The following is a 15,427-nucleotide window of genomic DNA, read 5'->3' as shown; positions in this document are numbered from 1 at the left end:
CCTTAAAACAGTCCTTGCGGAGCGAAACATGCTAAGTCGGCTTGTCAGTGTTGCTGTAGGCTAGGTAAAAATTGTTTGGCTAGGCTAGGTCCAAATGATGTCTGTCTATCATCGTTGCACTCGGAGAAAACCGGAATGTTTCATTCGTCCTGCGTTTCTTCTACGGCTGCAAACGGGATTCACTCGCAGTTAACCAAATATTTCTTTATTAGGGCAGGGCAGGCATATTTCTGGCTATTAAATTATTTCTACACCAGTCTGCAAAAGTCTGTAGTGAAGTCTGTGTAGGGTTTTCCAGGCTCCATTTCTTTTTACGAGACACCCTGCTCACAAGAGCCATCTGCCGGTTGTTTGGGTTGTTGCAGCGTCACTGGAGAAATACAAATTAAAGTCGCGTGATCCCGCGCGATGTCACACGCGGACCTCGAGGGAAGCTGGCCAATTTGAAGTAATGCCCACTGTAGACAGCAAATTAAGATATTTTTTTTGTTTTGTGGAGCGGCACCGGTAGGCTATCAAAAGCAGATTTCGATTTTCTTTACCACTGTGTAGCCAAGCCTTATGCCATACCCAAGTAGCCTAAATCAAGGTAATTTTTAATTATGCATGGTTTATTTTGTTATTGAATTCATAGGCTGGGATTCCTCTCCTAAACAATTATGTTTAACAGTACCCTCCTGCTTTTTCAGAAGGGGCGGCAGGCAGGCTACTGACAGAGCGATGTACAGTGGCAGAGCGACGCACAGCGGCTGAAAGTGGTACTAAAGTTACACGCAGCTTCACGCCGCGTAATGCGCGACTGAAGTGGCCATTTCAAAGTAATGCCCACTGTATGTTCTGCCATTAACATGCTGAATTTGCTCAAATGATGTCACCTTTTCAATCTTCTGCTTCCTTGCACACTGGACTTTTGAACTGTTGCTTATCCTGCTCCATATAGTGATCTTGCACTGTATTTTATTTAATGTACTGGTCCTTGGGTAAGTCTGTCTGTGTTGTACTGTCTCCATTGCTATTTATTATTTTGTGTGTTGTGTCGTTGGTTGTGTGTTTCTTGATACCTGGCTGCAACATAATTTCCCCCTGTGGGATGATAAATTTGACTTGACTTCATTCTTTCTTATATGATTACACTTTGAAATGTGAAAAAGTGATAGCATTCCACTTTATAAGGAAATGAATCAACATTGAGAATAACAAAAGGATTTTCCACCACAGTCTTGAAAAGAATACAGGTTCCAAACTTACACAAGCATACATATAAATATGCCAATGGACTTCCTGTGGTCAATAAACATAAAGACACAACATCCACCTTTGGTTCAAAATTTGTAGCCAAAATCCTTATATTGAATTTGGGAGGTCCTGATATACAGTACCCAATCAAGAAGAAATTTGATAAGTGGACCTTTCAGGTTTATATCCGAGCACTCTTGTTTTAAACTGTCTACTTTTAAGCTCAACTTTCATTAAACTACAGTATGCAACCACCATATCTATCCTACCAACACCTTAGTAGCCATCTCTGCATTATCATGATATTTTACACAAGGCTTTGAACCGGTTTACGGAACGAAAACGAAAACCAGAAACTTTTGATGTTTTGCTAGGAAAATAATGGTAACCGGTTAATATATTACCAGAAGATTTCTGTGTAATATGACTTGGTGAGGTTCACTTCCGGTTGTTCACTCTTTGGGAGAAATGTAATAGAGCTTGCCGCCAGCAAGTAGCCTAATCAAAATCGTATGCCCAAGCTGTAGCTGTCTCTCAAGCTCAATCATAAGAGAAATATTGTACCAAGTATCTCTCAAATGTTTGGTTTTAAATACGAATTCTATCTATTTAGATAGACTATGAATTTCCAATGCATTAAGCATTGACAGTGCCTGGCTATTGCCCAGCATACATTAGTTTAGATAGATAGATAGATAGATAGATAGATACTTTATTGATCCCTAGGGGAAAGTTTGTTATGTCTTTGTTTAGTAGGCTAATAGAATTTTGTTCAGATGGGAAAACACTGCAAGAATCCTATGTGGCAGCATTTTTCATTTCAAAAGACTAACAATATAATATAAGCCCAGATTTTACATAACAATTTTTGCATTTTCATGCACTGGTAATTCCTTGGAATTGCATTTCTAGTTTATATTTTGTTGTCATTTCCAGTTAAAGGCCAATATAATGATTTAATGATTTTCCAAATAAATGATGTCATTCATGTTTGACTATCTTTGACAAATAATGAAGGCGTGGGCAGATGCAGATAGCCAATCCAAACAACCAATCCAACATTTAGGCATTTTACAAGTTAGATTCATTCATTCATTCAATCTTTATTTATTCTTGGAGGTTCATTGAGGGAGGTCCTCATTTTCAGTGAAGCCGAGATTACACAGTAACAAGAAATATAGTATAATAATTGTGGAAAATAAAACAAAATAAAACAAATAATAAGATAACCTACATAACATTATAAAGGAGGAAGGGAAAATAAAAAATACTGAAAATATTAATAATAAAATAATAACAATAATAAAATAGATCTGATTCAAAATGTAATAGGTCTGTCTGTGGCCCATACTTTGGCTATACATTTCCAGCAATTTACAAATTTCCAGTAGTTTTGGTATAATTTTGATAACAAGCAAATCAGCCAACCAACCATCAAACAAACAGGGGGGACAAAAAACGATACTTTCTTGGCAGTTGTAATAATGCTAAAACATTGTGTCTATGAAGACAGAGGCTATTTATACAGGACTGACCAGCTGTCGACTAGCAAGGTAAAATATTCCATACTCCACATTCACTCACCACTCCATATTTGTGGAGTAACCAATAAGCCTGGAGGTGGAGGCTGGAAGCTACATATGATATGTATGATTATGTGTGATCATTAACTGAGTCAAGGCAAATAGACCCTGCAAGATCGTTTCCACCTTTTGAGCAACCAATAGCTAACCATCAACACTAAGCTAATTTTTTTAGATACTTATATATGGCACATTTGTAGTTTTGACATTACATCTGTGTCATTTCTCTATTATTGCACTGTATTTTAGTTTTTTTTTATGTTTTAATGTTGGTATGCAGTTTATCAGACACAAACAAATTTAATCATGCTTAAATAATGCTGTATGTTTGTTGTGTGTGTGTGTGTGTGTGTGTGTGTGTGTGTGTGTTTGTGTCCACTCAGAGAAATTAATAAAGAGTGAACAGGAAGACATCACCCAGCTTATGACTGTTTCCTTCTCTGGAACCCGTACCACAGAGGAGGTGCTAACAGCTGAGACTGAAGAAGAGAATGATAAAGAGGAGGAACATGCATTTCAGAGCCGCCCATATCCCACAAAATTTGGTATGCTTCTCATGACTTTGGTATGATTCTCATGACTTTCAACAAATAATGCTTAAATTGCTGAGATTAGATGAAATGTCATTTAAATAGCATCTAATCATTTGTGTTTAAAGAAAAATGTGTATGTGCATTGTCATTCATTCTGATGACATTTTTATTGGTCCAGGGTGTCCGCGGGGTTGTAAATGGTATTAAAAGGTAGTAAATGAAATTAGCTAAATTTAAGGCCATCTAAAAAGTAATAAATGTCATCTGATGAGGTATTCAATTTTCAAACCACTTTATTTATATTATATTACTTTTATGTGCGAGTAGGACCTGAGCGATATGTCAGTGTGCGTTGGCGGTAAAAACTTTTAGCGCCCCCTCAAACTGGCTATCAATATATTATAATATAATATATTTTAAGTCAATTTAGCAATTAGTTTCCACCAAATTCCCCAGAAGTCATCATTTAAGGGGTTATTTTTTATATTTTCATCACGGGGAGCATGCAGGCCCAAAAGTATTTTATCACATGAGGCCCACATTCTCCAGCAGCACCCAATCAATAATTAATATTTTTGTAAAATGTGACCACCTATTTTTGAATGTGATACCTTGACTGGTAAAGTATATGAGACAGCAAGGGTGTGTGTGTGTGTGTGTACTGCGTATGGTCGTGGGCCTATTTGGAAGAAAGTCCAGTAAACCTTTTCTGATTTTCATTTGTCATTTTGTCTTGATTGAGATAGAATGATAGTGAAATAAAGAGTGTAGTGCTGGAGAAGTGGTGTGTGCTCTTCCTACACATAACAATGAAATAACTTTTTATCTTGGGTTAGGATTAAATAACAAATAATTGTGTATAGGCCAGTGTTTTTATTGAAGCAAAAAAGGAACAAAATATCCAGTAACTTTATACTTGATTTGAATTGTAAGCATTGCTACACTTTCTTACTCAGAAAGTTACCGTATTTTCCGGACTATAAGTCACACTTTTTTCATAGTTTGGCTGGTCCTGCGACTTATAGTCAGGTGCGACTTATATTCTCCACATTTTTAGCTACATTTTCATGTACCACATCAGCATTTTTGTTCAGTGAATCTTTTGTAAATTGCTTTACAATAGCGTCGGGCGCTTGCCAGCAGCCTTCGGCTTGCCTCTTGCCATTCACTCCTTCCTACTCCTTCGTCTTCAACATTCCCTGTAGAATTCTCAATATTTTTAGCCTCAATGTGTCCAGTTACATAGTCTGTCTGTTCTTAGTCTTGGATTTTGTGAAATAAATTTCCAAATATCACCTGCTTGCTGCAACTTCGGTCTGCATGTCCTTTTAAAACCGCATTTTTTTCTCTCTCAAGCATTTAATCTGCTGCCGACTTGTCTCTCCACAATGTCCAAAATGCTTGGTTGCATTGCATTCTCCACATTTTTAGCTACATTTTCATGTACCACATCAGCATTTTTGTTCAGTCAATCTTTTGTAAATTGCTTTACAATTACCGTCGGGCCTATAGGCCTATTGCCTGGCTTGCCTCAGCTTCGGTCACGTCCTTTTAAAACCGTCTTTTTCGCTATCATGAGTATTTAATCTGCAGCCAGCTTGTGACTTCATATCGCCCAAAATGCTTGATTGCATTGCATTATCCACATTTTTAGCTAAATATTCATGTATCATATCAGCATATTTGTTCAATGAATCTTTTGTAAATTGCTTTACAATTACCGTCGGGCCTAGGCCTATAGCCTGGCTTGCTAGTGACGTCTAAAACTGCATCTTTTTCTTTCTCGTGAGCATTTAATCTGTTTACAGCTTGTGACTCCACATCGCCCAAAATGCTTGATTGCATTGTATTCTCCACATTTTAGATACATTTTGGTGTACCACATAGCATTTTCTTTCAGTGAAACTTTTGCTTTGCAATTACCTTCCTGCCCTCCTCTTGGCTGCCTTCACTCCTTCGTCTTTATTATTAATCTTTTTGGCCTCAATAATCCAGTTACATAGTCTCTGTTTTTGGTTTTGGATTTTGTGAAATACTTTTCTAAATAAATGCGACTTATAGTCCGGTGCGACTTATATATGTTTTTTTCCTGTTCATGACGCATTTTTTGACTGATGCGACTTATACTCAGGAGCGACTTATAGTCCGGAAAATACGGTAAGTAATAAAATGACAGTAAACCGTTACTTTATAATTAGTTACCCCCAACACTGAATTTCGAAAGGTTGCCGCTGCAGCTCAAAGTCGTGTTGGTATTAAAAAATATTGTGAAGGTATTAAAAAAGGTATTAAATTAAATTTAAGAATTTCTGTATATACCCTGTGGTCAGTCCTGTTATATTAGGCTACAACTTGTGTAGAACTAACTGCCAGTCACACCTCAAACAACTGCATTCAAAAGTATAACTTATAGTAGTGGAGCTATATAGCACAAAGGCAATAAAATGGACAGATACATCATAAAGACGTCTAACCACAAACCTGACCCATCCCCTCTTAAAGCACTGAATAGAAAAAAATAAGCGTTGAGCAACATACAATCGAATAATTAATGTGTGAGGTATATGAGTTAATGCATAGGCATACATGTGGCAAACAGTAATAAACCTCTTATTCTGTCATTTTTGTGTCAGGCTGCACTGAAAACATTACCTTCTTGGCAGAGGTAATAAGGGCTCCTGTCCGGGTTATAACAAAGGAAGGACCCAATCACAGACCAGCTTGAGTGTTTTCTTTTAATGAATAAATCAGGCAACAGACCCAAAATGCAATAAACTGTGCTCAGAATTTAAAAAATGTCACTGTGACCAGAATAAAAAAAAAAATGTCAAAAAACTCTCAAAATTTCTGAGTCAAAGACAAAAGAAAGACCGCATTCACAGGAACAGAGGCAGTGAATATTCCACAAAAAAACTCAAAAACACAGTGATAAAGAAAAATCCAAACAAGGCAGGTCATTTGCAGGTGTACAAAATAACGTCTTTCCAAGACATTTACAGATATTAGATGGTACAGAGAGCAAATATACTGGCCCTATACTGTAGAAGAGTAACCAGCAAGGGATGTCCAAGAAGTCTCAGAATTACAAAAAATAAATATAGCCACAAGCGGCAATGGCGGGACCGAGCACCTGCAGTCCTCGTCCTTTGCATCCAACAATGCACTCACAGGTGCATGTGTCAAATGCACAAATCTGATATGCGTGTGCTATTTGTTTTTGCAAGTTTTATACATTGGAAACACTTACTCAATTCCTGTTGGGTGTGACAATTTACACCGAAGATATATGGGCGCTACACCACAAATATGTGGGGTACAATGATGTGCTTCCAAGTAACCAATTTATTACATACATTTTGTGTTATGCAGTGCAACAATTGACAAGTTCTCCTAAAAACTACTTTCAGCCTACTCACTTGGTTATATTATATTCGTCTTAGGGAGGTCCATATCTAACCTGACCCTCGCCAGATGAATTTCGTTCCGCTTAGCTCCGCCTAGCTTCACTCACATCCATCTGGGATCTCTTCCATTGAGAGTGATTTCTGCAACTTTATGGTTCAGCCAATCAGGACGCAGTGGAGAAGCGACCGTGAGACTGTTATCAGTGTCACGGGTTGGCTTCGATGTGAGTGGTTGAAGTAGCACATCAATAGATGACGGACAAGTGGCTTATTCAATCATATGCAAGCATTTTTTGATTAGGCCCAGCCTTCTGAAACACCATTCCAATGGATCGGTTCCAGATGGATGAGTGGAGCTAGGCGGAGTGAAATTCATCTGGCGAGGGTCAGGTTAGTCCATATCCATACCAATTAACCATTTAGGCGCCAGGGTTTCAAAAAAAACAACACTGGATTTTTACATCAAAATTTCAAGAGGCCATGGCTTGAAAGTGGTCAGAGAGAAAGTCGTACTGTAAATGTGAAAATCATTGAGGATACCCTTGTTAGCACTGCAAAAAAAGACTTACAAAATTCAGCTTATTCAGCAAAATTTAAATGCAAGTCAATAATAGTTATTTTGCAGACTAATTTATGAGCTGCAATGGTAGACCAGATCCATTTCAAACCATATCAAATTGTGTGTGTGTGTGTCTCTGTGGCATTCCCACTAATCTAATGCCACTGTGTTTGTGTGTGTGTTTGTCTGTGTGTGTGCGTATACAGTACCCTCCAGAATTATTGGCACCTCTGCTAAAGTTGACTAAAAACTGGTATAAAAAATAATCTGTCAGTGATTTATTGTAATCTCACAATGAAAAAAAATAGGAAAAATACAACCTTGAATGGATAATTGTTGCCTTTTGGGGTATTTGAAAGGGTTCTTCTTATTGTTTGCCAATGAATAAAAAACAGTGTCTCTACTATATGCCATTGCAGTTTCTGGAACTGAAGAGTATGACTACCCTTTATCTGAGAGGGGAGCCTCAGATGAAGATGATGAGAAGGTGAGAGGGTATTCAATTAACATTTTGCCCTGGCATTATTTTGCCAAAATTGTTTTTGAATTAACACATTTTGCCCTGGCTATTTCTCCAACCAACTGAATCGATCCCTGAAGGGAAACCCTGTTTCAATATTATATCTAGATCTAAATTTTCACCACGGACTTAAAAAAACAAAAGTGGTCAAGTATTCAGTTAAAACACGGCTCCTTGAAAGTTCTTTTAACTTCTTAATTACACCGTGTTCCAAATGATTATGCAAATTGGATTTAAGTGTCATAAACATTTATTTTTTTGTTTTTCAATTAAACTCATGGATGGTATTGTGTCTAAGGGCTCTTTGGATCACTGAAATCAATTAGTTTGCCAGGTGAGCCTAATCAAAGAAAAACTACTTAAGAAGGATGTTCCACATTATTAAGCATGCCACAGGTTTCAAGCAATATGGGAAAGAAAAATGATCTCTCTGCTGCTGAAAAGCGTGAAATTGTGCACTACCTTGGACAAGGTATGAACACATTGGATATTTCTCGAAAACTTATGCGTGATCATCATTCTGTGAAGAAATTTGTCGCTGATTCAGAGCACAGGCATGCTAACATCCTAAAATGCCATTGCAAAGCAGCAAACAGGTGCCTCTGGAGTCCCGCGAACCTCAAGTTGTAGGATCCTCAAGAAGTTTGCATAAACCTATTATTCGGCCACCCCTAAACAATGCTCACAAGCAGAAACGGTTGCAGTGGGCTCAGGAATACTCAGGAAGACTAATTTTCAAACAGTTTTGTTCACGGATGAGTGCCGTGCAACCCTAGATGGTCCAGATGGATGGAGTAATGGATGGTTGGTGAATGGCCACCATGTCCCAACAAGGCTGAGACGTCAGCAAGGAGGTGGCGGAGTCATGTTTTGGGCCGGAATCATGGGGAGAGAGCTAGTGGGCTGGAATCATGGGGAGAGAGCTGGTAGGCCCCTGTAGGGTCCCTGATGGTGTGAAAATGACCTCGGCAAAGTATGTAGAGTTTCTGACTGACCACTTTCTTCCGTGGTACAAAAAGAAGAACCGTGCCTTCCGTAGCAAATTCATCTTTATGCATGACAATGCACCAGCATGCTGCAAAGAAAACCTCTGGGTCTATGGCTTGCTCTTTGCTGCTATGGGCATAAAAGGAGAGAAACTCATGGTGTGGCCCCATCTTCCCCTGACCTCAACCCTATTGAGAACTTTTGGAGCATCATCAAGCAAAAGATCTATGAGGGTGGGAGGCCGTTCACATCTAAGCAGCAGCTCTGGGAGGCTATTCTGAGATCCTGCAAAGACATTAAAGCAGAAACTCGCCAAGACCTCACAAGTTCAATGGATGCAAGAATTGACCCTTCGCTAAGTCCCCCCCCCTTAGTTACTATTAACTAGAACTTCAATGATAGGTTGATTCTAGCTGTAAGTCTGTCTGTAAAAGTTACATCCCAAGAGGCTCTTTTGGAGAGCCACAGACCTGATTTCATTTAGAATCTGTCAAAAGACTCCAGTATGACATGGGAACACATGTATAGAAAATCATATCTTTGTTATAGCTTTGTTGGGTGACAAACTTAGATGGGAATTGAGTGTGATGATAGGGGAGAGTTGGGAGGATAGAATTTAATCTAATTTAACATATTTACAGAAAGCATAATCAAGATTGAAAGCCATTATTCTGTGTATAGGTGTTGCCTTAATCCCATACATGTCATTTGGCCATCCTTTTCAACTCACATCACTGTAAAATCCCATAAAACCGGACAAAAATCAGCTGCTCCCAATGTGACTGCCGGAGTGTGTCTGCCTGCGTGGAGCTACTGAACTGCCATTGGCTCATCTGCGTTCGATGGACGGGGCTTGCGATCAATCAATTGTGAAGGGGATATCAATGAAGGGGTCCTATGTTAACATGTAACTTGGCCTGTTAAGATGTTTTTGATTGAAATAACTTTTGATTTCATTTATATGAGCTCCTAATGCTGCAAATTACAACAAATTACCATTTTTAGTTATTTACAACCTATAAAATGTCTTGAAACTCTGTTGTGGATAATAATTTGGAACAGTGCATTTTAAGTTTTTTATTATCATTGGGAGGTTTGTTCAATAAAATTTGAATTATACTGTAATGGTTGATTACTTGAAAATTATACTGACTGTCATTTGCATCGACTATTTAGGAAAATCGAAGAAAAACGTAATTTGCATTATAATTTGGAACGCAGTGTAATGCAACTGCATTGTGAGCGACCGGGCGGTCAACCCACGTGTTGGATTGTGAGTTAAGTGGAAATGGAGAAAAAGGCACTTGCAGGAGAGGTGGCTGTAGCTTCTGTTAATTCCAATTATTTATTTTTCACCATATTCAAAAATAGCAACACTAATAAACAAAATACTTTCCCCTACCAAAAACAAACCAAAAATAGCACAAACAATGCACAGTCCAAACTATCAGCATACTTCACTTACTCTGCCTCACAACAGGAGAGTCCTTCACCTACTATGCACACTTTGGGAACTGAGCTACCCCATTAAATAGCCCCAGCTATTACTGTCAAATGGGGATAATTGAGGCACACCATTGAGCTAGGGAAGTACTCAGAATAGGGCTCACTAATACATAACATAAATCAACATAACAAGGATATAAAAAACAACAGAAAAGTATATAATGAACAAAACATATGTCTGTTATAAATACATACCTAACCACAAGGCATAAAGAAACAAAACAACCAAAAGAATATCCTACACACCCCTGTAGCACCCCTGCTCCCTACCCCTGCAGAATGTTTAATATGACCTGTCCCGGCGCGGAGTGCGCTTCCGCAATGGGACAGTGACAGAGGTCGGAGCGTCAGGGAGTGTTGTGAGTAGATGTATGCGTTAACCAGATTATGGGCACTATACAGACGATATAACATGGCAAATGGAAGACAAGCTAGTGGGTACCACACTATGTAATTGTTATTGACAAGAATGAAGTTGGTAATGACGTTGTAATGAGTGAATGAATGAATGAGCGAAATCGCGGCAAACCAAACGATTGGTTTGCTGCATGAACGAACGCCAAACCGGCGGCAAACACCCGACACCAACAATAAAACCCCCTGTACATCTCTTGTATAACACAAAGCCCACAGAACATGCAACAACACTTAACACCACACACAAACATTTTACATTCAAAGAGGGACGCAGTGGGGGAGTGTGTGCGTGTGTGTGCGAACAAATGAGTCTCTTTCTCTTGTGTCTGCGCTTGCAGGGCAACGCGAATGAGGTAGTGAGAACGATAAAGTTCAGTTTCTCACATTGCATCAACACAAAATGTAATGTGGCAGTGTCAACTATAACTGTAAAACTCTAATTTTTCATCCCAGTGTATGTAACAAGCAGAGTATGCATACTGTGCACCCACCTTCTTAGGTGCATATTGATAAGGCACCCCTAAAATAACTGAAATACTGCACCATTGACTTTGGACCAGTTTTATGTCAATCAGTTGTGTAACTGTTTACCGCTGCCTCAGGATGGTTATGTGCTAACAATGCACCTGAACCCACTGCATTTTCAGACCAACTCACCCATAGGCGCACAGATGGGTGCAACAGTGTATTTGGTATTTAAGCAATGTGGGTGGTGGATGAGAAATGCATTGGTCAATGCATTGGGAGAATTGTGCACTAAATGTGTGTTTAAAATCAAAGACAATCAAGCTTTGTATTGTAAGCCAAGGGCTTAGGTTTGGTCTCAGCTTTGGTGGGGACACATCCCCCAACTCCTGTTGTCATGATACCAACATTATTGTTTCAATACCAGTACCAAGTGAAGAATTTTGATTTTGATACTTTTGCGATTTTTTAAAATGTGATTTTGATTTGGGGGCCCCCACCACCTTGACACCATCAGTAATATTGAATACTATGTGATCATTCACAATTTCATTGACCCTCCACACACACACACACACACACACAAAAGTGATGGTTGTCATAAGTTTCTATTTCATATTTTGGAATTCACTTTATATATTGTTAATGATTTATAGTATGATCTGCATAATTACTAATAGCTAAACATATTTAGTGATTTGAACACATTATATTGATATTTAAATTATTAGGCTACACTTTTCTTTTTGTCACTTTAAGAAGAACGTGAATGCAATTAGCTTTCAGTCTCACGGTTTTAGGCTAGTGGTTTCCATTGTTAGGATATGTGGATTAAATTCATCATGTTTGCTACAAGAAACAGGAACAGGAAAATGTCTCGGATCCATTGTTTACTGCGACTGCAATATTGGTAGCCCAATTAACAGTCAGTGACATGGTGACTATTCTGTGCTATATGCGACTGTCCATGCTGCACACCCCTATTCAACATGACTCCTAACATTGGTTGAAAGATTACAGAAGCTAGGTTTAGCTGTAATAACAGTTAATGCTATTTTCCACAGTAAAATCCGCATTTGAAAGCCTGGTCACCAATTGCCAGTTTGTATGGCTAGTTACTCTGCCTACTTAGACTATGCATGATGAAAAAGCTTTGAATGTTCCTTTTCTTCTTTGGTGGCATAGCTGATCTACAAAGCACAAAAAGGGGCAAAATGTGCATGCTGAAGGGTAAAGGGAATATTAAAATGTTTTGCACTGGCCTTTTTTGGGTTATATATTGGTAAACATCCCTGATAACTTAGTCTATACGGACACATTCGCTCGCTTTTCAGCCAATGTCACCACAAAGTGAAGTAGGCCTAGGCTATGCTTTGACACTGTTGTGCGTGTCAGATAAACCCCCTTCGGTTTCAGCCAATCAAATGACTTGAATTCGTTTACTGCATAAAGGACTTCACTAAAATATTGGTGGAGACAATTTTGTCATCTCAAAATATTGACTGTGACTAGTCCATAGCGTCCCACCCTAAATCTACGCCCATGTTGTAAGCTAACACTAATGCAAACAATGTCTTGTAGATAAATACCTCTGTTGAAGTGAAGCAAGTGTTGTACAAATCTTTTGGGATCCAGAGGGATGAGCTGGTAAGTTTTATCCAGTTATTCTTGTTTCAACAGTCGCTGATATAGTCTACATTGGCATCTAAAATTGTTTAAATGTTATGCAATTAACAACAGAATCTTGTTATTACTGTGTATTTTTAATTGCTGGGGCATTATCTCAACATATGTTCCCATTTTAGCCTGCTAACTCATTCAACTCAAAAAGGTTGCAAGAACAGGAATTGTGTGATGAAAAGTTAACCTTTTCAGCTGTTGTAACCTTATTCCACTTCTATGCCTACTGTACAGGGAACACCTGTGCTTACCTGAGCCATATACAGCGCAAAAGTTCCAAACATTGGTGTCAGCGAGTGCGACTATATCTGTTTTAACTATAAGTGACTGTTAGTGTTTATCATTTTTGTGATGATATCTCTTGGCGATAATGGGACTGCATGTGCACTGTGCCATGATAAAGCAAGCGGTGAAGGTGTGATCAAAAACATGAAGTGGGCAGAGCCAGACTGACATGATTAAGTCATGATTTACTGTTAGGTCAGTATTAGCTATCAATGACAAGCAAACTGGAAAACTATTCTTTTGAAAATGAAGACTATCACACTCAGATGAGTTGCATTTTTATTTAATATTAATGAAGAACATTGAATAACAGGAAATTAATTAGTTGACCAATGTTTTATTCTCTGAAATTACCATTTTCTATCCCTATTTCCACCCCAGCAACCTGATGCACTGGAGACATTTAACCGTGGAGCTATGGTGGGACTGCTGGTGATTGCTGTAGCCATTGCTATGGTCATGGTTATTAGCCTTTTGCTAGTGCGCCGAAAGCCCTATGGTACAATCAGCCATGGTATTATAGAGGTGAGAATGTCACTGATATCATGACTCCACTAGCATTATTAGTGTTAGTCCACTGTTTTCCCTCAAACAATTCCACTCAAGTTTAAGTGTGGTAAGATGAAGTCCTGAATGTTTCAGCCTGGGTCCTATATTTAGATTGTATTTGGGTCTAAATTTTGACTATGTACATAAATGAATAAAATTGGTCTACTACTGAGAAGCCAAAAACAGTCAAAAAATATGGCCCAACTTGAAAGATGTTGAGTGTGATGTTGAGTGGAAAGGTACATGTTAAGAGTCCATGCGTACATCAAATTAATTACAAGGACAATTAAACAAGTCATACCATTGTAAGAAGCTGTATCCTTAATTCTTTTGTTTTATATATTTTTTTATAAGTTTTTATATATCTGTAGATCACTTAATAAACAAAGTCACTTGCTGGGCAACCCCTAAACATATGCTACCGGTCTGTTTTTAAATTTCTCCGGTTTTATTGTTGCGTTGTATTCCATTGATGTGAGGCCGTTTGGGCCACAGCCCCGGTCCGGCCTTAAATTAAGGAAATAGAAAAAGACCGAGGCTTTACCCCATAGTAAGGGTAAATAGTTTGGCTATTTCCCTCAAGGGGCCACTTCATCCAAATTAGGATTTAGGAGTTATTCACTGCTTAATATAATATAAATAATTGTACTATTTTAGTGTTACATAAGTAGTACACATCACTGCTCTATATCTTAGTTTTGTCTTGTCACTTTCATAGATTGGGCTGATTATAATTTTGGGCTGATTTTGGACTGAATAGCTGCTGTTGCTAATAGATTCTGCATTTCTTATTGGAATTCTTAATTTTGTCTCTCCATGCAGGTTGACCCCATGCTCACCCCAGAGGAAAGGCAACTTGACAAGATGCAAAACCATGGCTATGAAAATCCCACCTACAAATTCTTTGAACAAATGAACTGATTACTCAGTTACTCAGTACATTGTCGTCCCCCACCCCCGCCCGATATAAATCATTGGTCATTGGTCAGTTCCAGTGACGATTTAAACATCACGTGATTATTTTGTTTTTTTAAATCTTCCATTTAACTGTTTGCTTAATTTATATTGTACTATATGGAAATTTATATATCGACTGATATATTGATATATTAACTGATATTTGCAAAGATTCAGTTAAAGCAATGATATTCCTGAGTAAAATATCTAAAAGTATGCACCTACTAAGCTGAGGGCAAATACTATGGGCAAAAAAAGTTGGCAAGTTGAACATCTGCCTTTTCAAAATTGCAATACAGGTGCTTTGTTGAAATGTTTATGTATGATATTTAGCAGCATTAGTGTATAGTGTAACAACTCATTACAACTACAACTACCACTACTGATACTACTACTACTACTACTACTACTACTAATAATAATAATAATAATAATAAATTGCAGTTATGCAAATGAGCAAATACTGCTCTAAACATTAACCAAGATGGCGCACAGAGAGTTCAGTAGATGGTATTTGTACCATTTATTATTTGCAGATAAATGTAATATTGTTTGGCTTTTTATGCTTCAATTTTCTTTTTAATAAGTTGCCGAGAAATAGACACTGTACATTGTAAAAAGCCACTACTGTAACCCCAAAACGTGTATGAAATTATCCAACTGTGAGCCAACTAACAAAGCAAGTTAGCAAGCTAACTACCCTCCACTGCCAGCTAACAGCGGTGACTGGATGTTGACCCGTCAAT

The 15,427-nt window shown here is 38.2% G+C and overlaps 1 protein-coding gene across 1 annotated transcript in view; it reads left to right on the top strand.

Annotated features, from left to right (window-relative positions):
• aplp1 (amyloid beta (A4) precursor-like protein 1) overlaps positions 1-14,731 on the top strand; it is a 145,712-nt gene extending 130,981 nt beyond the window's left edge. The window contains exons 12-16 of the mRNA XM_048260191.1: positions 3,203-3,364; positions 7,735-7,802; positions 12,792-12,857; positions 13,557-13,700; positions 14,547-14,731. Of these exons, the coding sequence (XP_048116148.1) occupies positions 3,203-3,364; positions 7,735-7,802; positions 12,792-12,857; positions 13,557-13,700; positions 14,547-14,645 (539 nt within the window). The 3' untranslated portion in view covers positions 14,646-14,731. The remainder of the gene's footprint in view (positions 1-3,202; positions 3,365-7,734; positions 7,803-12,791; positions 12,858-13,556; positions 13,701-14,546) is intronic.
• Positions 14,732-15,427: the final 696 nt, after the last annotated feature.

The sequence above is a fragment of the Alosa alosa genome, chromosome 13 (assembly GCF_017589495.1).
Source record: "Alosa alosa isolate M-15738 ecotype Scorff River chromosome 13, AALO_Geno_1.1, whole genome shotgun sequence".
NCBI lineage: Eukaryota > Metazoa > Chordata > Actinopteri > Clupeiformes > Clupeidae > Alosa > Alosa alosa.
Note: the sequence above shows the minus strand (reverse complement) of the source record. Positions and strands in the feature narration are given on the sequence as shown.